The sequence below is a fragment of the Apium graveolens genome, chromosome 1 (genome assembly GCF_009905375.1).
Source record: "Apium graveolens cultivar Ventura chromosome 1, ASM990537v1, whole genome shotgun sequence".
NCBI lineage: Eukaryota > Viridiplantae > Streptophyta > Magnoliopsida > Apiales > Apiaceae > Apium > Apium graveolens.
Window position 1 is genome coordinate 117,660,417 of NC_133647.1, and position 27,949 is coordinate 117,688,365.

Consider the following 27,949-nt stretch of genomic DNA (forward strand, 5'->3'; position numbering starts at 1 on the left):
AGAATTAATTTATCAGTCGGGCTGGGTTTTTTATTTCTGTTGGGCTTGGTCACTTTGTATGTGGGCTGAGTCGGATTCAATGAATCTGGACATGTAACTAATAATATATATTCATAATTAAAAACATTAAAACTGATTTAATGTGGGGATTAAATACAAACACTGTTACATTTTATTTAAATTCAAAATCAGGAGTTTTGATTCATGTATTAAATGAGCAGTTTTGATTTCTGATATTAAAGTCTATTAAAGTCTATTAAAGTCAGGGTGGTAAGTTACACTTAGCCTCCACTATAAATAGAGGCCTAAGTTGTTGATGAAAATGTACCACACCTTACATTCTCTCTTCTTCTCCTCTCTATACTCTCTGCTCTCCCATATTCAGATAGTAGTTTTTCCGGCGACTGAGGTGCTAGTCGAGGTGGAGTTTCTTGTTGCTGCTGTAAACATATAACTCCGAGCTGTTTTATCCTGGTGGAGACATTGTAAGCATCCCAACGTAGCAGGTGGGGGCAATTATCTCTTCAAGAGCAGTCAGGGATTCGAGCAAGGCCTGGCGACTCAGTTGTAATTTTTCTTGGTATTTTGTATCTGTTGGCTACCATCTTTTCCAATCACTATATCGCTCTATTAAAGCTATGGTTACGGGTATAATTTCTTTTCTCTCTTCGGTATTTCAGTTACTGATTTGTTTATTGTTTACCTACATGCTTTGTTGCATTAACTATTATCTTGGCCTTGCCTTGCTAAATACAATATATAATTGCATCTATGTTGCTGTAATAGTTAGTATTATTTCCAACACTTCCGACTTCTTTTCTTCGATTTGTTAATTGCTCTTTCCCTATCACTCATCAACCTCTTAAAGTAGTTTCCTTTGTTCTTACAAACATTAGATGGAAGAATGTTCACTTCTCCTTCAGGTTGCTGACCGACCATTGCAGCAATATGATCCTTTTTCATAAAACTGATAATAGATCCATCATAAGCATCCAACTCTGTATTTAACTTCTTTATAGTGTTGTGTACATGCTCAAGTCTATCCATTTCTACCCCAGCCTTGTCAACTGCTTGGCGAAAATCAAACCAAATGGTCGTCAGTTTTAAAGATACTCGTTCCATCTTAAAATAATCACTGGTTACCACATCTAAATTCGATGAAGTTCCACTATCAGCAGTTTGCATCCAACGATTAATAACAAGGCTTCTTGGAAATTTAGTAACCCCAATTTATTTCAAACCATAAAATGCATGTCTACAAACAATACCACACATCACAAATTTCTTGCAAGAACACACAACATGGTCCATACTAATAGAAACCTAAATAAAATATAATTAACACATTATAATCACTAATTATACAACTAAAAATCACTAAAACAAACACATCCAATCATTTAAACATAAAAAAAATCACGGATAAAAGATGAAAAGAAACAGAATAGTAAAAGATATTAATCTTAAAAAGTTTATCTTTTACCCTCACATCCCTGATTTCAAAATGAGTAACAGCATCAACTTCTTCACTCATACGCTTAATTTGCATTTTCAAACAAGAAGCGAGGATTTCTTCCTGAATTTTATAAAAAATAGTACGTGTATACCAAGTGGCTGCATCATCTTCTATAAGCCACTTTAACAATGTCGTATGAAGACTTGACTTTGACTCATGATCCAGTCTAACTGTCTCATTCTTTTGCTTGTCTATTGCACTCTCAAAACGCAACCAAAATTCAAATAATGTATCTCCTTGTTTATGAAACTGCCAAAAAATGAGTTTTCTCTCTCAGATCTTGAAGTAGTTCGTAGCAACCCAAATATTGGCTCATTTCTAAAAAATGCAGGAATCCATGAAGCCTTAGAGCATACATATCTTGCAACCCCTTACTATTTTGTATATTAAATTCCTTTATAACTCTCTCCCATCCGCTCTCAAACTCTTTAGTTTCAATAATAGATGACCATATATAAGTTTTCATTTTCTCCATGAAGTCTGTCTCCTTGCATAATCGATTACCAAGCTATTTAAAAAACAAAAAAAATAATAAAACATAATATAAAACACAATAAAAACACAAGAAACAATTATTTTAATCATTAATAAATGTCTCGTTTATTAATAACAAGGAAGAATAATGATATATAGAAAAACACAAGAGAATATAAAAATTCACTAAAACATTTATTTTAATCAGTAATAAATATCAAATTAATAACTAAACATTATTTTCCTAATCACTTATAAATACCACTATAATACCTTAACTGGGAATTTCTCCATAATATGCCATATGCATAAACGATGCTTACTACGAACAAGACCATTAACATCAGAAAATACATCACGCACATACACCTTCATAGTAGGACATTGATCAGTAATAATCAAAACAGGATTCCTTCCCATTGCCTTTACAAGATGACCAAAAGCCCAACTGTAATCAACAACACTCTCATATGAAAGAAGACATGATGCAAAAGTTACACATCTGTCATGTTTATCAACGCCAGTAAATGGTGCAAAAATCAAATTATACTTGGAAAAATAAATATTAAAAAATAGAAAAGAGTTAAAAACTAAATAGAAAAAACAAAAAATAACTTAGTATACAATTAGAGTAAATAGATGTCAAGTACCTATTTATATCAAATATTGCATCAAATGATATTGCATCACCATACAATTCAAAATTCCTACGACCAATAGAATCAACCCAAAATAACTTTGTGAGGCGACCATCACAATCAACATCATAAGCATAATAGAAGGATTTAGATTATCCTGGATACGTTTGAATTCGCCAATCATCATCTGCGCATGTAACACCCCCAAATCCGGGGTCGGGGATCCGGGTTGTCACGAGTTCCATTTCCCTTAATAACACTCAATCTTTATAAATAACCAACTACTGTGTATTGTGACCCCACAATATACACACACACCACAAGTTATAGTCTCAGAGATGAATACCAAAAATAACACAAGTCATTTTATTCCACAATTATAAACCATTACACCTTAAAAGGGTTTCTGAATAATTTACATATTCCTTGCCATTATTACAATTCATAATATACATAAGTCTGGTATATCAAAAGTTGAAATCCTAGCCTATTAGTAGATCCTACCTCAGCTACAACGACATCAACGCCTACAGGAAACTGCGGAACGTTTCCTATCCGCTCACGAATTGGGAGCTTGATCCTGTTCATCTTGTCTATCTGATGTTGTGTGATGAAAGAAGAAAGCAAGGGTGAGCAACAAGCCCACCGAAATAATATGTATAATAATTTACAATATATGAGCATTCTCATAGTACTCAAGAAAGTCTTGGTTAAGAAGAAATGAACCAAGTTGATATCTTAACGCTACCAAGTCGCAAAATATTCAGTATATACATATATACTTTTCAAAATCTTTGAAATCCTCTGACATGTATAATACACACAGAGTTCCAGTTTATAACTGTATAAAAATATCGTTGCAAGGTGATCTCATATATCTAACCTTGTCTCAACATTTTTCTGAAAATCTTTGTCATGCATAAGATAATCATTAACCAGATATAAGTTGAAAAGATGAAGTTACAAGATACCCCAATATACTTATATCTTTTCCAAATACTACTTGAACTACCACCGTTCAAGTTATAATCAGTTTCAAAAGTTCATCACATAGATGAGACTACAAGATAAGACTTGAATAGATTCAATCCTTGAAATATAATTACAAATAATGAAGTTACGAGATACTTCATTAAGTTCCGATATATATATACACCTATATATATATACATTTCATACACTCCTTGAAAACCTCTGTTATGAAAATTATAAACAGAGTTGCAATATCTAATGAATTTGGAAAGGAGAAAACCTTGGCATAAACCTGATATCTTGATGATCAGGCAAAGATACCAATAAGTAACATTTTCTACTGTAGATGGATGAATTCCTCGCCGGTCATCACCCTGGCCGCATTAGGACCTCGCGCTAGACCGTTACCCGGCCACTCACGCGTGGATGGACTGTCACCCAGCCTCTTACACCTTCATAGACCGTACCCCGACATGTCGCTTATGCCGACTCAATTAGATGGACTTACTTCCCGAACGTTGGGCAAGTAATCAAATTGTTTTCTCAAAACAGCAACCTCGTTGTGAATATAAAATACACCACAGAGCCGGATCCCTAAGATTTTTGAGCGAATATTCAAGTCTCCTTCGAAAGAAAGATCTTAAATCAGAAAACGAGTTTTAGGATCCGCTCTAACTTTTAAAATCATTTTGAAGACTCGAAAACATTTTTAAGAATATTTGGAGTAATGCTGATATAATGAAATAAATCAGTCCCGATATATTAGAAAATATCTGAATATTATTATTTAAATAATATTCCCATAAGGATAATCCTTATAAAAATAATTGAAGTAAAAGTTTTAAAACTTATACTTGAAATGAATAATAAATAACCAAAGATATACTTATACGAAAGTACGATCTTTATTTGAATAATCGAAAATAAGTTTGATTATCGAAAAATTATTTTTTAATAAAATAAAGAATATTATTTAATAAATAAGCGGAGTCATAAGTTCTCAAATGAATATTCAAAATAATATTTATTAAATAAAATAAACGGAGTCTTAAGTCCTCGAATGAATATTCAAAATAATATTCATTGAATAAAGTAAGCGGAGTCATAAGTCCTCGAATGAATATTCAAAATAATATTCATTAAATAAAATAAAGTTATCGAATAAAACTTATTCGATTAATAGTTTTGAAAACTATATCAATATATATATATATATATTATACTCGGGAACATCGACTCCCGGTTTAGAAAAATGTTCACATTTGGGTCCCCTATACTAAGGGTATACGCAACTACTGCTTATCTCTAGCATAGTTTTATGCAACTTATAAGCATTGGAATCAACAGATAGATATCAAGATTACGAAACAGACATGCATATATCCCATATCAGCATGCTCCAATATATCGCAAAATTTGCTAAGAACAATCATGTACTTATCATAAGATAATGCATATGTATATATACATCACAACAACAGTATAATGTGTAGAAAACTTGCCTGAGCGACTGGGGGTGATAAAAGGCTTGGGACGAGTCTGGTAACCTATAAACAACATATAAGTTGGAATTAAACCAAAATCGCTTAAGAATCTATATTTTAACCAATTAGACCCTAACGTTCGCTTTTGCGCTTAACGATTCACTTAAGTCGCTCGAGTACCCTCGGCTCCACCATTTTTAATAAATTAACCATTAAGAGTTTTAAGGCGATTCTTTCACGAGTACTCTACCAACTGCCTAATCCACTTTATATAATTGTTGCATACCCCAATTAGTCACTTAAGGTCCTTAACCAATGTTTCAAAGTAAGGTGAGGGGTAATGGTTCGTTCGCGAAACGCCGTTACTTAAAACGGTCGTTTCTCCTAAACTGTACATCGGATTCAAGCAAACCATATATTAAAACGAAGCTTACGACATAATCTAACTAAACATGGAAAAGTCACAGATTCAATAGTTAGCTCTCTATCCCGAACACTAAGAACAAGCAGTTGTATGAAATTGGGCATTACGACGGCTATGTTTACGCGATTACCAAGTTTTAAACCACTCCAAACAACCACCATTCAACTCACAACCAACAATTCAACCAACCCTCATCCTAACCTTACTACATCAGTCCCCAAACCTCAAGATTTTCCAATTTATACAACTCCACACATGAACTACTAGCTATACTTAAGTTTCATTAACTATAAACAAGATTTCAACATCCAAATCACTACAAATCCAATCCAAACTCTAAACACACAAGCATCATGCTTCTCATTTACTATAACCATCAAAACCATCTTAATAATCAAATTAAAGTTAGGGTTTGGAGGTGTTACACCTTCCTTGGAGTGATTAGAGTAGCTAGGAAGTCTTAGGAAGCCTCCTACAAGCTTGATCTTTCCAAAGAAATCAAGAACACAAAGTTAGGTTTTGAAGTTTCTAAAAGTCAGATTGAAAGAACTGTCAAAACTAGGGTCTTACCATGCTTATTTGGATGAGACTTGTGAACAAGAGTTGTAGTCCATCTCAATACTTTTCCAAAGAGCTATAGAACATACTATTTGAGTGAGTATTGAAGGAGATATGGTAGTTTGAAGTTGCTGCTCTGGTTTTGGCCGAGAGCTTTTGTTCTTGGAAAGCAAACGTCAACTTCTAATTTGTGTTTTGTGATTTGTTTTGCCTTGGATTGGTTGTTTTGTTTTTGTTTTGATTAATTAACCTTTTAACCATGGTAAATTTTGTGTGGTTTATAATCAATCAACACTTCCTTCCCTTTTTGGTCATGCTTATGTCATCTGCTTATGTCATCTTGTTACACTTGTCTTTCTCTTGTTGGTGTGATGACATCATCGTCCATTAACCTCTTTGATTAACCCCTAATTACTTGGCTAATGACCGCTGATCTGTTATACGGTTCGCTTAACTTTCGTTCTCGTTTATTGTTTGAGGGATCATACCCGGGATCTTATTACTTGGGTTCCCCTAAACCTTTCTCAATATTTTATATTCCTTTTATGATCCTCTCTTATAATCCTTGAATTAAATCATTTTAATCATGTTACCTTATACTCAATTCTTTCGGTATCTGGTGGATTTTCGGGAAAAATCAAAGAGTTCGAATTTGGATTCTGACGATCTTTACATACACTTATTTACTTTATGGAATACTAATATGATCTTAGAATTTCCATAACAGTACTCATATACAGCGTGGTCTGATAATTTTCCTTAATCAGCATCATCAACAAAAGTTACTATTCATCCGTGTTTCAAAAATTCCAAAAAAATGGGGTTATTACAGTCTCCCCTCCTTAAAAGGATTCCGTCCCGGAATCAGATAAAAATGAATAGGGATACTTTCTTAGCATTGTACTTTCTAACTCTCAAGTCAATTTTCCCACATTGTGGTTCTACCATCAAACTCTGACTAGTTTGATAACCCTTCTCCTAAGCACTTGTTCCTTTTCAATCTATAACCTTTCCCGGTTGCTCCATATAGGTTACGTTTGGTTGCATGCCTATGCGCTCATATGTTAACTTCCCAATATGACTTAATATGTCCAAGGGTCCAACAATTCGTGGGCCTAGCTTTCCTTTATTTCCGGACCACATCCCTCCTTTCCAAGGGAATACCTATAACAGCACTAGGTCCCTTACTTCCTACTCTTTTTCATTTCGTGTCAAATCAATATACTTCTTATATCCATCTTGGGCTATTACCAGCCATCCTCTGATTAGATCTATTATATCCTTGGTCCTTTGGACTACTGCATGTCCGAGAATCTTGCGCTCTACAACTTCATCCTAACATAAGGGAGATCGACATTGTCTTCCCTCAAGGATCTCATAAGGCGATATCTCAATACTGACATATAATCTATTATCATAAGAAAACTCAATCCGTGTTAAGTGATCATTCCAATTTCTCTCAAGTCTATTGCACAGACTCTCATCATAGCTTCTAGCATTATAGCTTTTGTTTCTCAATACCCATTCTTTTCCAGTTCGTAGTCATTACTATCTTTCGTATATAATACTATACTGGTTACACTTTTGCTCGTTAGCATTCTATAACCTTTTAATAATTGCATCAACCTTAGTATCATGAACGCGTTAGATTCGGAATACCACTGCACTGATACTACTCCTTCCTAGTTGCTTCTATCTTTGAAAGCTTGATCCATCGTATAGAAGTAAAAGAATTTATTGAGAGATCACTATGATCATGAACACTTGTTATATCGCATTGTTAGTACAGAAGGTGGCCAGCCTTTAGTACTTGACAAGCAATTAAACAACATGTGGTATCCTACTAGGCTTCTATCACATAGATATATAGTCATTCAGTAATACCTCCCCTTCTGAAAGGGTTGTTCTTCTCAGCTTACATGAAATGAAAAGGAGAGAAAAGAACGAATTGAAGAGAATCGTATATATATAAAAATATTACCACAAAATATCTGGCTTGGAATCTACCTCTGAACTATAGAGGTTTGTCATAGGAGAACAAAACATATATGTATATATATCAACATCAAGTATTATAGCATCGCATTTCACATGCCTAAATATTTTTGCTATCCCGTCCATCATTCTATGGACCCATGCTCTTGTACGAGCTTATACACAATCACCTTTGAAACTCCCTCGACATCGAAATCGAATCTGGGATTTCATTCTAGACATCATCGTTATTAGAATTATATGCTTGCACCGCAACCTTCCTCGTATAGTAATACGACTCTCTATTGATAAGAAGGAATTAGTATTCAATAGGTAGATAATCGACTTAATTAGCCTATTAATGATAACTTATACACCACCACGACTCGATTAGTGGTACTTAATCTCAACATTCATTACCATACAACTCTCACGGTTGTAATCGGCTCATTATTCAAAGAATCGTTGATGCATTACTATAGTCCACCATGGACCTACGGTAGTCATTCGTTTTCCTTGGAATCTTAATAGCTAACCATACGGAGTCCATACCTGTCGTATCGAATTCTTCTAAGGAGTTAACATAATCACCATTCATAATTCATGAAGAACACTCCAGCTCCTGACGTACTTTCATGACATGAAGCAGATAAAATTGCAGAAGAGTTTCAATCAAAGCAATGATAGGAGGTTAATACCATTATTAACCATATGTCTTTATTGGGAGATATGCATCTCAAAGGTTTATTTAGTCATTTCGTAACATGGTCCTAGCTTATCTCAAGATAGTACCTTCTAAGATAGATAGCCCGCTCATGGAGATTACACGAATTAAACCTTTACCAAACTACTATTACGGTTGGGTATTGCAAAGTCATCAGAAGGAATGTCAATCTTCCAAACCATAATACAACCTTCACGACTTCAACCATCATCATTGTATTCCTCTGGCACGAGCGCCTATAATTATCCTCTTATATTTAAAGTGTCGGCCACCTTTTTGGCCTTTCCTGTTAGTAAAATTTCCTTACAATCAATGTCATTTTAACCACCTCCAACTAAATTTTCTACCTCATTTCAATCACTGCTTATGTGAAAATGCTTTTCTTAAGTCCTGGTGAAAAAAGAAAAAAAAATCACCATTTTTCCATAAGTCATTGCCTTAGTCTTTAGATGTGAACATTGTCACGACTGACTCTCGATCATACTTAGGACGTCTCTTATCTTGGGTCCTTCTCGTTTTCACCAATCTCGACCTTCATTGGGTCGATCTCTACTTCTTATGGTTTAACACGTGCCCACCTGGCATTATTATAATTACGCCATTTTTCCTTTATCAAATTTCTATTCTTGAGAACTTCGAATAATACCTTTCTCCTTATAAAACCTCTAAGGTTATCCTTGAATCGTTCCTCCTGTATTCCCTAGATACAGGGCATATCAAAATACCATTTACTAATACTAGAACCATTGTCTATTTACTTCTGAAAAATTTCTCTACTGATCTTTAAAGGTTGTTGTTACTTTAGTCCTTCATTCCATACTACCCAAACTCATAATGTCCCTATTAAGGGTGAAATGCCAACCTTTATGCATTCCCCTAGGGTTCATCTCAAGTTATCGAAGTTATATCCTTAATTCCACCTTTAAAAAGGTATTTGCATCCTTCCATGGATAAATCAAGTCATATATCCTTGATAGATTATCTTATTCAATCATTCCCACCTCGATAGTATATACCAATTTCACGATAGCATCCTTATTCAAAATAAGTTCAATCCATATGGCCTCCAAAAGATAACAACGGTTATCCACTTTTCTTGCCTGATTTGGTAATGATAACAGGGATGTTCTAGAAGATATTGATCGTGTTCAACGTGAACTTCTTCTTAATAAATCCGTATTTACTTTTGTTGTTTATCTCAACAGTCATCTCAATGTTGGGATATCTTTCATACCTGGCGTCTCCCTTTCTGGGTATCATGCCCCCGGTCTTACACTTCACTTTCTTGAAGGTCACTTCCTTCATTCAATTTTCCTAATTTCTTACTTTCTTGTCTCCTCAGTCTATCTGCGTCTCATTGTTTATCCTTCGAACTATCTCAAGGTTTCCTCGAATCCTCCCAACTTAAAGGGGGTACAATATATATATATATCTCTTATGCCTTCAACCATCAACTTTAACTCATGGTGAATCTCCCTCATCCTGATGATTACATACTTTTTTATTTCTATTGCTACGAGTCTTTAGGGTTTCCTCATACCTAACTCCCTTATCATTCCTCAAACTCTATTGTCTTTATTTTCCTTTCCACTTCAGTATTTTTTTTTCTTTTCTATTACAATCATTTCATGAACCCACTACTCATTGACTTCAAACATTACGTCGTTATGGGATTCTTGTCATCAGAACGAATCTTGACAACTTTTACAACTTAGCTTCATAATTCATCATACTCGCCCGCCTTTGTTCTGGCTCTAAAGCTTTTACACTATCTCCATAACCTTGGGAATTACTTTCCCGAAAACAATTGACTGAACTTTAATCAGTTTATTCTAACCTCCGGTTCCGTGCCTTTCTTGGTCTTTCACCAGCGGGTGGCCTCTCTCTTAGGAAGGTGGGTGACAAAAATAGTCTTTTGCGCTTCGTCAATCATTTAGAATCTCAAATGATTCCTATATTTCCTTTAGCCAGGCTCTTGCCTCGGCTAGGTCAGCTTGTTCCTTGGAACTCTGAGAGCTTAGTGACTTAAAGGTCCTGAAAGAATTTCCCACCGCATTGTTTCCTCAGGGTGGTGTTTTGGAATAAAAGTATAATTTTTGTTTAGGCTGGTCCATGAATTACGGTACTCCCTATCTTGCTCGACTTATATTTTCTCAGTATAAAATGTTTCATCCTTCTCCCATAATCAGGGTTATCTTATACGTTAAAATCCTTGTTTTCCATTTCATTATGTTATGGGTTCTTTCTTTCTTGATGGCGACCTCCCTGACTATCGCATTCAGGGTTTGCCCTAAATCTTATTCCTCGAACTATGGCTTTGATCTAAGATCTCGTCCTTAAGCTCTTGAACGTTTGGAGCCCAAATTCTGTAGGAATACCTCATTATTCCCTTATCATCTTTCTCGGTATTAATCTCTTCTCTATTCATTGGCTCTCTGCCTTCATTTATCACTTCTTCTTGGCACAATATGATCTTTTTCAATAATTTGGGTTGCATTACAATCTCAATCAACTTTTCAGTACCAGCTCTGGTTACCTTCACTTCTATTTCCATTTTCTTAAAGTCTCTTATCAATTCTCCTCAAGACATTATCGTCTTGAGTCTCTCCTTTCTACTAAGGGCGTTAGCCACCATATTGGCTTTCCCTGGATGATAAAGAATCTCATAATCGTAATCCTTGATTTAGCTTTAACCACCTCCTCTGGCGCATGTTAAGCTCTTTCTGCGTGGAAATATACTTGAGCTCTTATGGTTTGTGTAAACCTTGCACTTCTATCCATACAAGCAGTGCCTCCAATCTTTAGGGCAAAACTATTGCCACAAGCCCAAGCTCGTGGGTGGGGATATCAAATTTTATATTCCCTTAATTGTCTTGACGCGTACGCGATTACCTTGTTGTGCTGTATAAGAGCACCCTAATTCCTTATGTGAAGTGTCAATATAATTCACAAAATCTCCTTTTTCCATCCGGCAATGCCAACATATTAGCCATCACCAACCTTTGCTTTAGTTCTTAAAAGCTTTTCTCGCATTTCTCTGTCCATTCAAACTTCTCAGTCTTACGAGTAAGCCACGTTAAAGGGGCTACTATCTTTACAAACTTGAACGAACCTCCGGTAGTGACCGGCCAATCCTACCTCTGGTAGTTTCCCTAACCATGGTCATCAATTCCTCAGTGGTCCTTTATTCATTCTTGTCAGGATCCTCCACGGGATCCTCCTCAGCAACAATCCCTTCTAGGATAACATCCTCAACCGCTACATCCTCAATATGAACATCATCCGGTCCTGCGTTAGGAAGTTCTATCGGATCTCCAATTAGTAATAAAACATCATCGCGTTGTTGCTCCTCAACCTCAGGGTTCGGAGTCCCGCTACCATATACGATAACGAACTACGCTTCTATCACGATATTTATAAGGGTTCCCATAAGGGTTTTAACTGTCATTACTACGTTAGGTAGTCCGACTATGAACTTGGCAAGAGTCCTTATTATCTTAGTGAACTTATTATTTTAACGTCACATCATCTCTGAGGTTTATAACGCTTAGCTCTGATACCATTTCTGTAACACCCCCAAATTCGGGGTCGGGGATCCGGGTTGTCACGAGTTCCATTTCCCTTAATAACACTCAATCTTTATAAACAACCAACTAATGTGTACTGTGACCCCACAATATACACACACACCATAAGTTATAGTCTCAGAGATGAATACCAAAAATAACACAAGTCATTTTATTCCACAATTATAAATCATTACACCTTAAAAGGGTTTCTGAATAATTTACATATTCCTTGCCATTATTACAATTCATAATATACATAAGTCTGGTATATCAAAAGTTGAAAGCCTAGCCTATTGGTAGATCCTACCTCAGCTACAACGGCATCAACGCCTACAGGAAACTGCAGAACGTTTCCTATCCGCTCACGAATTGGGAGCTTGATCCTGTTCATCTTGTCTATCTGATGTTGTGTGATAAAAGAAGAAAGCAAGGGTGAGCAACAAGCCCGCCGAAATAATATGTATAATAATTTACAATATATGAGCATTCTCATAGTACTCGAGAAAGTCTTGGTTAAGAAGAAATGAACCAAGTTGATATCTTAACGCTACCAAGTCGCAAAATATTCAGTATATATATATATACTTTTTAAAATCTTTGAAATCCTCTGCCATGTATAATATACACAGAGTTCCAGTTTATAACTGTATAAAAATATCGTTGCAAGGTGATCTCCTATATCTAACCTTGTCTCAACGTTTTTCTGAAAATCTTTGTCATGCATAAGATAATCATTAACCAGATATAAGTTGAAAAGATGAAGTTATAAGATACCCCAATATACTTATATCTTTTCCAAATACTACTTGAACTACCACCGTTCAAGTTATAATCAGTTTCAAAAGTTCATCACATAGATGAGACTACAAGATAAGACTTGAATAGATTCAATCCTTGAAATATAATTATAAATAATGAAGTTACGAGATACTTCATTAAGTTCCGATATATATATACACCTATATATATATACATTTCATACACTCCTTGAAAACCTCTGTTATGAAAATTATAAACAGAGTTGCAATATCCAATGAATTTGGAAAGGAGAAAACTTTGGCATAAACCTGATATCTTGCTGATCAGGCAAAGATACCAATAAGTAACCTTTTCTACTGTAGATGGATGAATTCCTCGCCGGTCATCACCCTGGCCGCATTAGGACCTCGCGCTAGACCGTTACCCGGCCACTCATGCGTGGATGGACTGTCACCCAGCCTCTTACACCTTCATAGACCGTACCCCGGCATGTCGCTTATGCCGACTCAATTAGATGGACTTACTTCCCGAACGTTGGGCAAGTAATCAAATTGTTTTCTCAAAACAACAACCTCGTTGCGAATATAAAATACACCACAGAGCCGGATCCCTAAGATTTTTGAGCGAATATTCAAGTCTCCTTCAAAAGGAAGATCTTAAATCTGAAAACGAGTTTCGGGATCCGCTCTAACTTTTAAAATCATTTTGAAGACTCGAAAACATTTTTAAGAATGTTTGGAGTAATGCTGATTTAATGAAATAAATCAGTCCCGATATATTAGAAAATATCTGAATATTATTATTTAAATAATATTCCCATAAGGATAATCCTTATAAAAATAATTGAAGTAAAAGGTTTAAAACTTATACTTGAAATGAATAATAAATAACCAAAGATATACTTATACGAAAGTACGATCTTTATTTGAATAATCGAAAATTAGTTTGATTATCGAAAAATTATTCTTTAATAAAATAAAGAATATTATTTAATAAATAAGCGGAGTTATAAGTCCTCAAATAAATATTCAAAATAATATTCATTAAATAAAATAAACGGAGTCTTAAGTCCTCGAATGAATATTCAAAATAATATTCATTGAATAAAGTAAGCGGAGTCATAAGTCCTCGAATGAATATTCAAAATAATATTCATTAAATAAAATAAAGTTATCGAATAAACCTTATTCGATTAATAGTTTTGAAAACTATATCAATATATATATATATATTATACTCGGGAACATCGACTCCCGGTTTAGAAAAATGTTCATATTTGGGTCCCCTATACTAAGGGTATACGCAACTACTGCTTATCTCTAGCATAGGTATTATGCAACTTATAAGCATTGGAATCAACAGATAGATATCAAGATTATGAAACAGACATGCATATATCCCATATCAGCATGCTCCAATATATCGTAAAATTTGCTAAGAACAATCATGTACTTATCATAAGATAATGCATATGCATATATACATCACAACAACAATATAATGTGTAGAAAACTTGCCTGAACGACTGGGGGTGATAAAAGGCTTAGGACGAGTCTGGTAACCTATAAACAACATATAAGTTGGAATTAAACCAAAGCCGCTTAAGAATCTATACTTTAACCAATTAGACCCTAACGTTCGCTTTTGCGCTTAACGATTCACTTAAGTCGCTCGAGTACCCTCGGCTCCACCATTTTTAATAAATTAACCATTAAGAGTTTTAAGGCGATTCTTTCGCGAGTACCCTACCAACTGCCTAATCCACTTTACATAATTGATGCATACCCCAATTAGTCATTTAAGGTCCTTGACCAATGTTTCAAAGTAAGGCGAGGGGTAATGGTTCGTTCGCGAAACGCCGTTACTTAAAACGGTCGTTTCTCCTAAACCGTACATCGGATTCAATCAAACCACATATCAAAATGAAGCTTATGACATAATCTAACTAAACATGGAAAAGTCACAGATTCAATAGTTAGCTCTCTGTCCCGAACACTAAGAACAAGCAGTTGTATGAAATTGGGCATTACGACGGCTATGTTTACGCGATTACCAAGTTTTAAACCACTCCAAACAACCACCATTCAACTCACAACCAACAATACAATCAACCCTCATCCAAACCTTACTACATCAGTCCCCAAACCTCAAGATTTTACAATTTATACAACCACACACATGAACTACTAGCTATACTTAAGTTTCATTAACTATAAACAAGATTTCAACATCCAAATCACTACAAATCCAATCCAAACTCTAAACACACAAGCATCATGCTTCTCATTTACTATAACCATCAAAACCATTTTAATAATCAAATTAAAGTTAGGGTTTGGAGGTGTTATACCTTCCTTGGAGTGATTAGAATAGCTAGGAAGTCTTAGGGAGCCTCCTACAAGCTTGATCTTTCCAAAGAAATCAAGAACACAAAGTTAGGTTTTGAAGTTTCTAAAAGTCAGATTGAAAGAACTGTCAAAACGAGGGTCTTATCATGCTTATTTGGACGAGACTTGTGAACAAGAGTTGTAGGCCATCTCAATACCTTTCCAAAGAGCTATAGAACATACTATTTGAGTGAGTATTTAAGGAGATATGGTAGTTTGAAGTTGCTGCTCTGGTTTTGGCCGAGAGCTTTTATTCTTGGAAAGCAAAAGTCAACTTCTAATTTGTGTTTTGTGATTTGTTTTGCCTTGGATTGGTTGTTTTGTTTTTGTTTTAATTAATTAACCTTTTAACCATGGTAAATTTTGTGTGGTTTATAATCAATCAACACTTCCTTCCCTTTTTGATCATGCTTATGTCATCCGCTTATGTCATCTTGTTACACTTGTCTTTCTCTTGTTGGTGTGATGACATCATCGTCCATTAACCTCTTTGATTAACCCCTAATTACTTGGCTAATGACCGCTGATGTGTTATACGGTTCGCTTAACTTTCATTCTCGTTTATTATTTGAGGGATCATACCCGAGATCTTATTACTTGGGTTCCCCTAAACCTTTCTCAATATTTTATATTCCTTTTATGATCTTCTCTTATAATCCTTGAATTAAATCCTTTTAATCATGTTACCTTATACTCAATTCTTTCGGTATCTGGTGAATTTTCGGGAAAAATCAAAGAGTTCGAATTTGGATTCTGACGATCTTTACATACACTTATTTACTTTATGGAATACTAATACGATCTTAGAATTTCCATAACAGTACTCCTATATAGCGTGGTCTGATAATTTTCCTTAATCAGCATCATCAGCAAAAGTTACTATTCATCCGTGTTTCAAAAATTCCAAAAATTGGGGTTATTACAGCGCATCCTTATTGTTAAAGAGTATAAGATCCTGTTTGGGCATTCCTCTACCAGCTTAAGGTTTTAGTGTGACTGGTTACTTAACATGGTATTAGAGCTCGGTTTAGGGAAGGACTCGGGTTCGAGTCCTCCCACCCCCATTTATTTAATTTGAATATTTGTTGTTGGTATTGATATTGGTATTGGTTGTATTTGTTGTTGTCAATCGTAGCGAAAAGTATCGTACAATTGAGCGGGAGTGTTAAAGAGTATAAGATCCTGTTTGGGTCTTCCTCTACCATTTTAAGGTTTTAGTGTGACTGGTTACTTAACACTTATCACCAATAAACAATTTCAAATCCCTATTGAAGTTCCGAAAATCTTGCAGCGAAGCAACAATATTAGCATATCCACCATACATTTCCTTGGCAAAACTAAATGACTTACTAACACCAATATTCACCTTTGCACCATTATAACAGATATTCCTCAAACTAGTAGTCATCTCACGACTAGATCGCAAAAAATGACGACCTTTTTCACATGTCAACGGATGATTGTGATGCACAACAAAGCAGTACACAAAATATTTATTCGGAACCATATACTTCAAAACCATCTTTGTTTTACATCCACACCTACGAGTAATATAACGTCTCTTCTTCAAAACTTTTGGATCATCCTTAGGATTATTGAACCCTTCACAACTACAAACAAAATGTTTCAACAAAACAGTACCGACATCATCTAGCTTTTCAGTTGTTTTACGAATGCTAAAACCACCTAAACGAGCATAAGTATTATGAAACTGATAACCTTGATCTACACTCTCAAAAACCTGATTAGTGTATGGCACGCCATTCTCAACAACACAACTAGGTATATAATACATATTACCACCAGGAGATATAATGCCCTGGGAAATCTTAAAATAAGTAACTTATGACTTAAATCGAATAAGTGACTGATAAGTGATAAGTTGATAAATGTTTATAAGTTATACCAGTGTTTGGATAATTTAACTTATAAGTCGGAATTTTTTTTATTTAAATGAACTAAAATAAATAAATTTTAAATATAATTATCTTAATTCTTATATTTTAAGTTTGATTAACATTTTAAAATATATATTATAAAACTAAAATTGATAAAAAAATATAAAATCAAAAGTAAGTGGAGAAAAAGTACATCGTTACCAACATTCAACTTATCAGCTTATAAGTTGTAAATTCAACTTATAAGTTGGGTCGACAAACACTCGTCAATAAGCTGTTGCGGGCTTATAAGCCAATAAGTCAGCTTATCAGATTTGCCAAACAGGCCCATAATATAATTTTTCGAACTACTTTCACTTTCTGTTGAAGAAACATCAGTAACAACATTAATACCAACATCACTGCCACTCCTAGAAGAATCTCCGCAAAACGAATCTAAAAAATATAAAACAAAAACGGAATACATATAACAAAAATAACTGACAAATTGTATAATCAGTGCAATTATTATAATATAATTATAAAAAATCACAGATACATAATTATAATTCAATTTAATAATAAATAAAACTTTACGAATACGATTACAACAAACTAACAAATTTATTTCTATCTCTAAAAATTATGTTATTCTTTTTATCTCGCTAACTGATTATATGTATACTTCTTTTCTCTATTCAAAAATTATATCAATCTCTACTTGTCTATTTCTCTGTATATCAGACACAAACAATCACTAATACATAATTAACTAATACTGAAATATGTAAAACACAAACAATCACTAATAGATAACATATATAATCACTAATAGATGAACATATAATCACATAAACAAATCACAACTAACATTAATCGCATATATAATTAAAAAAATTAAGCTCAAACTATTCGTTATACAACTTAAAATCACAAAAAAGATACAAAAAAGCCTCAATAAATCAAAAAATGAACTTTTCAACTTATCAAAACATATAAAACAAGATAATTTACCTTGATTAACTCTAATTTTATCCAAACCAGCTATAATCATCTTCAAACAACCAATTGACAAGCTGATGATCTCTTTACAAATCAACAATCACTAATTTGTGTTTCAACAAAGTTTCCAAAGCTAATTCTTTGCCGAAGCTAGATGGACAATGTTTAATGGATTAAAACTGGAGAGAGATGGAGAAAGACACGGAAGAACAAGAGAGAGAGAGAGAGAGAGAGAGAGAGAGAGAGCGCAAGAGAGAGAGAGACGAAGTGAGAGAAACTAAAAACCGGTTATGAAATTTAGTGAACAAAATCTCTGTCTTCTATTTATTAAAATTAAATGAGTGGCTAAGATTTAAAGTTATAAGAAAGTAATGAATGGTTAGGATGGGTTTCTAGTTTTTATTTTAGGGCTGATTTCTATTTGACCATTATCCTATATATATTATTTTTATTTAAAATACGATTCGTGGTCGTGATCGGGGCGGGGAGACACTAATTTCCAACCCCGACCTCGTCCCAATCTCCGAGTTTTTGACAGATATCTCACCAATCCCCGCCATCTACCCAAAAAATCCCTGATTCCCCGCCCCGTTCGGGACGGGGATCGAATCGGGGTCGGGCGGGGCGAGGAAATGCCCATCCCTAATTTTGGTTTTAGTCACAATAAAATATGTGCACATATAATTCAATAAAGGATTTGCACGTATAAATCGAGGTTGCGCACGCATTAGCTCCCAAAACTTAAATCTAATCGAAAAATTATCAACCCATCTCAACTACTAATGCCTCGGAGACAAAAGGCTGAATGGGAAGAAAGAAGAGCAAAAGAAAAGGCTGAAAGGGAAGAAAGGGAAGAAAGGGAAATGAAATATATTGAAGAGATGGAAATGTTTTAGCAAAGATCTAAAGAACTCAAGGTAAAGGGGATGAGCACAATATCAAAAGATGACATTTTCTGAACTTGGCAGATTCTCAAGAATTAGAGTTGGTTACTTGAACAATTATTCATTAGATGAGTGGCTCAAGCTTATAGAAGCTCTGAGAGGGACACAAATCATAGAGGAACTGCAAGTACTTGTAGAATTAAAGGACCTCATTAGACAAGAAACAGGCTATGAGAAATTTGTGTGATGAATATAGTTATCAAATTCTTGTAATCACTTAATGTATAAAAGCTGTAATTCTGTCAGTTTTGCATGTAATATTTTATTGTTCATTGTAACTTGGGGTTAGTCTTGTTACCAGGCATGAATTTGCGATAAGCAATCTTCTCACAAATTGGGAGAGATTGTTGTGCAAGACATGCCTGTACCATAACAAGATTAAGTCAAACTGACAGCCCTAAGAATTAGTTGTATGATAATCTAAATTTGCATTTTGTATTATATTACTTGAGTCTGTAAAAATGTCAAAGATTAGACTGGAGTATTTTTCTGTAAACAGTCTCAAGCCTAATAATAAACTTTGGAAGAAGATCATGCCTCATAGAAATTGTGAAGAAGATTGGAGTTGAATAAATTTGTTTTGGGAAAAATATTCTAAGTCAAGATATCTACAAGTCACAGATCAAGTCATATAGAGAAGTCATTTGAGAACTCTAGAATGACTTATCGAGAAGTCCAAAATAGCTTATAGAGAAGTCTGAGAGATATCGACAAGCTAAATGAATTACATGAAGATTGAAGATATCGACAAGTCAAATTATCATTAGAGATTTCAGAGATATCGATAAGTCAAAATATATATAGAGATCTCTGAGATATCGACAAGTCAGTTCTGCATTAGAGAACTCATAGATATCGACAAGTCAAAATGAAGATGTGAAAATTGGAGATATCGACAAGTCAAATTATCATTAATGATCTCAGAGATATCGACAAGTCAAAATGCTTATAGAGATCTCAGAGATATCGACAAGTCATTTCTACATGCAGAAGTTTGGAGAACTCAACAAGCCAAGTTCACTTATAGAGAACTCAGAGACCTCGACAAGTCAAAACACTTATAGAGAACTAAGAGATCTCGATAAGCCATTATACTTATCGAGATGTCAGTTCTCTGTAGATCAAACTGAAGATCTCGATATGAAGCTCAAGTACAGAATGCAGACAAGTTAAATATTCAAGATTATCAATCAACAAACGATCTAATCACTTAGATTGAAAAGTCGACAAAAGCAGTTCGAAGAGTACAAGATCAAAGGCCAAGATTAACTGACAAAGGAAAGTTACAGATTCACATGATTTGCAAAGGTACACTAAGCCAAAAATGGAAAGCTTTAGAGATAACTTAAAGTAGGGTTTAGTATATTCTATTACATGCTGTGTAAACTTGTGTTTACTAATCGATAAAGTAAACACTGGTCCTTTGCTTTTAATTGTATCAAATATGTTATGAGCAATTGATGATATCAAGTAGAAACTATCAAAAGTTCACATCAGAACTTATATCAACGGATGATGATGACATCAACAAATGATGATATCCACGGATAATGATATCGACGGATGATGATGTCAACGGATGATGTAATCAGTATTTGTCACATCAGTTGATCTTCAATAAGAAAAAGGAAACATGAACTCAAGGCGGTGAAGGACTTTGTCTCAGAAGTATTGTACAGGTTTCCTTGTTGTTGATATAATAGGATTTCTTATACATTATGGAGTTGTGCTCTATATAAAGCACATATTAGGTTCATGTTATATGCATTGCGACATTGTTATAACTTTCGCATAACCTAGCAGCTCTCAAGGATAATTGTTCATCCTTTCGAGAGAGTACATTTGTAATAAGTTTTTACCAGTTAATATAAAAACTGTTGATTCCGTTGAAACTTTGTCGAATAGATTGTATTAACTGTATTCACCCCCGCCCCCTCTACAGTTGATTAAGGGCCTAACAAAACAGATCTAGAATTTCTTTTAACTCTCTCACGGAAGAAGCTGGGTTCTTTACTTACAGAGAACACAGGATTTGTAGCAAAATACTAGATTCATTTTAATACAAAATTAAGTGAGTTTTGAAATCTTGTATGTACTGTTTATTTTCAGTTATCATAATATTGTTGCATTTCTTATCTGCTTTGTTCACCAACTAACAAACATTTAAAAAGTCTTAAAAATAACTAAAACACATTCACCCCATGTTCACCCCATGTGTTATATTTATTACCTAACATTTTCTTATACAATAACCACTCAAACAAATTCGTAGAAAAATTATCGTAAGTCAACATTTATTGATTTTATTCTTTTTGGGTGGAGTTTTTTATTCACAATAAGTTTCGTACTTTAAGTTTATCCAGAAATTATCATTTTTATGGTTAAAAAAAATTTAAAACAGATCTTAACTTTTTCTGAAATAAAATCGACTATTTAATAAATTTAATAGGTATATTTTGTTTTAATTTTTTCTTTAATTTTAATCACTTAAAATAAATCGTAAACCAAAATTTATTGATTGTGATTTTTTTAAAAAAAATCATTCTCTATAAGTTTCATGCTTTAAGTTTGTAACAAAATGTACCGTTTATTGGACCAAACATGTTTAAATAAATTTGTAAGGTCAAAAAAATTGATTATATTGATATTCAAGCATATTAAAAAAATAAGTATGTAAAATTTTTAATTAAAGTGTTATTACTCGGAAAAAAAATATACATTCAAAAAATTTATCCGTCAGATACAATTACCGATGTGAAAAAATCAATAAAAATGTGTTATTTAATCAATTTAGATTTTTGGAAAAATTAGTCGGTAACCTAATTGAAAAAGATACGAAATTCAGTGATTAATTTGCTATTAAACTTGATATTACATCAGTTACCTGTCACTTTTTCGTTAGTCAATTTAACGACAATAACGGAAGTAAACTATTTGAAATATTTTTATTATTTAAGTGTTTGATTGAAAATTTTATTGGGTGGTGACCCAAATTAAATTTTTGGTATTGGACCGTGTCGAATGAGCTGTTTACCCTTTTTTATTATTATTAAATTCACTTTGTTATTAATTTACTCTCTGTATTCAAAATTCCATTTTGGGGGATTTTAAGGGTTTGTAATGGATACAACTCAATCCCAATCAAATCTCAATTTAGAGCTTAAATTCAGTGTTTGTAATGAAATTGATTCCAACCCATTTTCAATTCCTCTCCAATTAATGGACCCCACAAGTGTGAATGAGAAAGATAGTGATCAAGTAGTAGAGGAGTTTAGGATTCTTGGTCACCCAATGTGTTTGAAAAGAAGAAAAGATGATGAGGGTTTGTCTTCTTCCGTGAGACGTTGTGTTTCGATTGATCAGCATTGTAGTTTAGAGTTAAGGCGTAAGGCGGTTAAGGCGTGGGGGAATCAGTGTTTAAGTGTAGCTGATCCTGATGTTTTTGGTATTATTGACAAGGAGAAGGATAGGCAGTTTAAGGGAATTGAGTTGATTGTGTCGGAGAATTTTGTTTGTCGGGCTGTTGTGGAAGCGTTAGGTAGTCATTTAACGAATAAGTACTCGGAGGGAATGTGTGGAGCTAGGTATTATGGTGGAAATGAGTACATTGATGAAATTGAGAATCTTTGTAAAGATCGGGCTTTGATTGCTTTTGGTTTGAAGTTGGAGGATTGGGGTGTTAATGTGCAGCCCTATTCTTGTACAACGGCTAATTTTGCTGTTTTTACGGGCTTGTTATTGCCTGGTGATAGGATAATGGGATTGGATACACCGTCTGGTGGGAATACTAGTCATGGTTATTATACTCCGAATGGGAGGAAAATTTCGGGGGCGTCTATTTTCTTTGAGAGTTTGCCTTATAAGGTGGATCCGAAGACTGGGATTGTGGATTATGATAAGCTTGAAGAGAGGGCAATTGATTTTCGGCCTAAGATATTGATTTGTGGTGGGAGTTCGTATCCGAGAGAGTGGGATTATGTGAGGTTTAGACAGATTGCGGACAAGTGTGGTGCAGTTTTAATGCGTGACATGGCTCAGATTAGTGGTCTAATTGCAGCAAAGGTGAATGTTTTCCTTAAACCATATTAAAGTTTGTGCGTATATCTTGTTGATTGATGCCTTTCTTGTAAAGTCTGTTGATTTTATTAATCTGTTTTTTTGTTGACAGCTTCACTGTATTGTCATCATATGGTATATGGTTGATTTTGATTTTAAATTTATGACAACTGTCTCGTGTAATTAGGAAACTGGTGGATAACTTAATTAAATAATTTAACATTTAACTGGTTGTAGTGGATTATCATGTACGCATATTTTTTGGTAACTCCATCATGTTATACCTAGTTTCTTATTGCATATTCGGATGTTTCAATATAATTCTATGCCCTCTATCATAGTGGGGAAATCAAACAAATGTTTTGGTGATATAAAATATCTGTATTAATATTTTTTGGTAAATGTTCGACCACTGTCATTTGAAGGGTACAGATGGTCTGGTCCTGGTTTAAATTAAAAAAACAGGTTGATTATAAAAAATTTAGGTCGCTTTAATATAACATTATAACCAGAGATCATTGTCCATAGAAGTGCCTGCTCGTATCTACATTGATATACCTCATGGTATATGGGATTTCATGATAATAAAGTTATAAAAAAAATTGCTACTCCTTCGGAAAAGAAAATATAACTTTTGTGTTGATTATATAATATCCAGAAGCTGGCCCTTTTATGTAGTTATGTTCAGTTGAAAGCTTTTATTTGATGCTTACATTATTCAAACATATGCTTGGTTCATTTTTTACAGGAGTGCGTAAGCCCCTTTGAGTACTGCGACATTGTCACTTCAACAACTCACAAAAGTCTTCGAGGTCGCAGAGGAGGTATTGTATTTTACAGAAAAGGCTCCAAGCCAAAGAAAAGAGGGCTGGTTCTGAATCAAGGTGATGGTAGTGACAGATACGACTTTGAGGAAAAGATTAATTTTGCTGTTTTTCCATCCCTCCAAGGTGGCCCCCATAATAATCACATTGCTGCCCTTGCAATAGCATTAAAACAAGTCGCTACTCCCGAGTACAAGGCATATATGCAACAGGTTAAGAAAAATGCTCGGGCTTTTGCATCTGCTTTAATAGATAAAAACTGTAGGTTGGTCACTGGAGGCACTGATAATCATTTGTTACTTTGGGACCTTAGGAATTTGGGATTGACAGGTATCATCTTTTCCTAACTAGGCCTACCGCTCTTCTCTTTGAGTTTGACCTTAGTTAATCTGGATACTATGTGCTGCTCCAATTTTTTTTGTTACAAACACTTAAATTTTGATCTAACAAATCTGTTGTTGTGACTAATGTCCTTTTTTTTATGAAATTAATTCTGCTTGTGAAAATTTTGAAAAAGTTATACATCTGGTTATCCATTTAATATTTATATTTTATACTTATCTATCCCTTTTGTGAAAAATTATATTAAAACTATTTGAGGAGCATCACTTTCTTGTGAAATATATATTATTCTAGAAAAAAGTAACATTCAATGCTGCTTTAAGTAACTGATATGTAAAACATGTAGTGTTCTTAGTTTCTTCACTAGAAAGCAATATTCTATGCATCTGAACTTTTGAATCACGTGTTTATTTAATTCGATGTGGAAACAAATTTTTTAATTAATTCGTTGCAATGCAAAAAAATTAATTTTCTGTAATTTTGTTCGTGTGCATGCCCTCACCAATGATTTTTGCCTTAATCCTGATAATTGGACTTGCAGTTTTGTTTATTGTGGTTGCAATTTTATGTTGCTTGTTTCCATGCCATCCCCCATAAGTTGCAAACCATATCAAAGTCCCCTGTTTCATTTCTGATGCTCCATATGCAACCTATGTTCCATACTGAACACCACAAACCCTTTCGAAGAGTAGTACCATGGGATCCTTCAAAATATTGTAGTTAGATGTGTAACAGCTGTGTATGTAGCTAGGCTTTTTATAAATGGATTGTATCCTTATCTTTTCTGTTTATATTTTTTGGCATAGGCAAGAGCTTTGAGAAAGTCTGTGAGATTTGTCACATTACTCTTAATAAAATTGCCATCTTTGATGACAAAGGCATGATTACACCTGGAGGAGTAAGAATTGGTACGTAAAGTTCTCGTTCCTATGGTAAATGGCCTGCCATTAACTCTCTTGTTTTGTTGCGCTTTCTTGTTTTACAAAGCATTACTTTTTCGTGTTTGTTCATTAGGTACTCCTGCTATGACTTCTAGAGGTTGTTTAGAGTCAGATTTCGAGATTATTGCTGATTTTTTATTCAGGGCTGCTCAGATTGCAAATTTGGTTCAGAGGCAGAAAGCTTCCATAATGGGGCTTCAGAGCAACAAAGACATTGTTGAACTTCGGACCAGAGTAGAAAATTTTGCTACTCAATTTGCATTACCTGGGCTTGATGTATGATACTTTTCCTAAAAGCAACTGGCTTCTGCCAACATCAAACAAACGCAAAACCGCATATGGTCATATGTGAAAATGTGGATCGTCTTGTGTTGGCCCTATGATGCACAGTACATAATGAATTGTTACAGAAGTAGCAAACTGCTGCTTGCGGTCTATATAAGGGGGTGCTACCATATTTGTAAAAATTCTGCATGGTGGATTAGTTAGCTGCTGCTGCTGCTGCTGCATGACAAATGTCTTATGCTGGGTTGGTAAGAAGTTTATTAGAGTAGTTGTGAATACAGTTCTAAAAGTTTGTTACACATTTAAATATATTTTTGGAGATCTTGTAGAGTATAATTCAGCACTGAGTAAAGGGAAAATGGGACCTATTTATTATTGCTTGATCCGGCAAGCCAAACATCAGATCAGTAATGGTGTTCTTTGCTTATTTACTGCTGTTCGTTTTAGTACTTGCCTATTTACACTTTATAATAATACAACAAGAAGGAGATCATTTGTTCATTGTTGTTTGATTTCTGTTAGTCTTCTCTTGATTGTACAGCAGATCCGGGAGCACACACACACACATATATCGGAAAGGAAGCCTGTTAGGATCATTTGATAGTTTGCTTTCTCTCATCCAAAATACTTGTTTTTAATATTCAAGCACATTTCTTCACAAAATAATATTAATCAACTTCATTGAACCTTTCTTGGGAAGTAGGGTATAAACCCATCTATGACGCTAGTTTTTAGATGCTGCAATAGTAATACTCACATGTAGAAGTTTAAGCAAATACCTAAAGTGTTGCGAGTTAAGACCCATTAAAAATGAGATAACATCATGCATGAATCTCAAATGGAACTGGGAAATGTCAGTTTAGTGAAGCTATTAAAATAAAGTGAAATACTAGTGAATTCCTTTTGCGGATAAATTCAGATAAAATCTTAAAGACCTATTCTAAGTCAGATTGTGACTTATGAGTATTGTATGGGTTGAGGCTGAGTAGCTAAAGTGTATCTTGATTTGGCTGAACTGAGATTAAGATGTAATTATATACTAAGATGAAGAAGACTTTCTTTAGAGGAATAGCCAGATAGTAGGAAAGTAGACGGGGAAATCATTGGGGACAGATAATATGTCAGGTAATATGCCTGATAGTTTTAAGATACATTAGTATATTAATCATAGACTTTGTATACATAGATGATAGATAGCTCTTTCATTACTATATAGAACAAGCAGCACCATTGCTTTTAAGCACAACCCAAGCAAGAATCAGATCAACAGGCTTCCTGGGATTCAATAAATATTGCTGTATTTCTATTTGTTTTGAGTTATTGAAAAAGCAAGCAGGAATTTAACTTTTTATCTTTTTCCTGTATGTCCTATGCATCAGCTGTTCTTTGCTTACTTTGCCTTGCTTATTTGCAATTGGAATGATTAGTTTTTTGCTATTACAACTATATTTGAAAGAGGGTGAAAGAGGGCCAGAACTTGTATTTAAACTAAAAAAATCTGTACTATACTATAATAATCAGAATAAGGTATAATTTGGTTTAACGGTTATTCCTTAATTTTAGTTATTAAATAAATAAATAAATAGGGTTATATATCCGCTAAACTACTAAATTATTAAACTACTACTAAATTATTAAACTACTACGCACATAGCCTACTTACTTATCCTACTAAACTATAATCACAGCTTATCCTATTATAAAAAAAAATAGTGTTATATATCCGTTAAACTACAATTTAATAAATAGTGTTATATATCTGCTAAACTACTAAATTATTATATAGTCTACTTATCTTACTAAATTAAGACCACATTTTATTCTATTGTTTTTATTATAAATTTATAATTATTATATAATTGTATAAATATTTTAAAGTTATAATATTAACGAGGGAATCCGTGTATCGCACAGGATTTAAACTAGTAAATAATAATAGTAATAAAGAGACCAGGAATTGGGGAAAGATCCTCCTATTGTTACAGTGTTAACCCCATGAAAAGTAATCCTGGTTTCCTGTTTTCTTTTTGCTATAATTTGATGTGACTAAACTTTTGTGTCTAGGTAACCTTGCATGTTCATGTCAAGTGGAGAAGTTATACAATTCTTCCTATGGGTTTATTGTGTTTTTGTCTGTCCTCGTATTAGTGAACAAAGTTTAAAATGAGACCTTTGACAAGTGTGTATCCCCAACTTCAC

The 27,949-nt window shown here is 34.1% G+C and overlaps 1 protein-coding gene across 2 annotated transcripts; it reads left to right on the forward strand.

Annotated features, from left to right (window-relative positions):
- Positions 1-22,363: 22,363 nt before the first annotated feature.
- LOC141666272 (serine hydroxymethyltransferase 6-like) lies at positions 22,364-26,251 on the forward strand. Of its 2 annotated transcripts, none has more exons than XM_074472264.1 (4): positions 22,364-23,364; positions 24,107-24,512; positions 25,331-25,432; positions 25,539-26,251. In XM_074472264.1, the coding sequence occupies exons 1-4, from the start codon at positions 22,423-22,425 to the stop codon at positions 25,745-25,747; spliced, it is 1,659 nt and encodes a 552-aa protein (XP_074328365.1). In that variant the 5' UTR covers positions 22,364-22,422; the 3' UTR covers positions 25,748-26,251. The 2 variants fall into 2 exon arrangements, with proteins under 2 accessions (XP_074328365.1, XP_074328367.1); XM_074472266.1 differs by having other exon boundaries at positions 25,331-25,456; positions 25,539-25,672.
- Positions 26,252-27,949: the final 1,698 nt, after the last annotated feature.

Bases quoted from the DNA above. Each gene is read 5' to 3' on its own strand.
- LOC141666272 (XM_074472264.1), top strand. From the start codon at position 22,423: ATGGATACAACTCAATCCCAATCAAATCTCAATTTAGAGCTTAAATTC. The intron at 23,365-24,106 runs GTGAATGTTTTC...CATTTTTTACAG, and splicing joins GTGGTCTAATTGCAGCAAAG to GAGTGCGTAAGCCCCTTTGA. The intron at 24,513-25,330 runs GTATCATCTTTT...TTTTTGGCATAG, and splicing joins TAGGAATTTGGGATTGACAG to GCAAGAGCTTTGAGAAAGTC.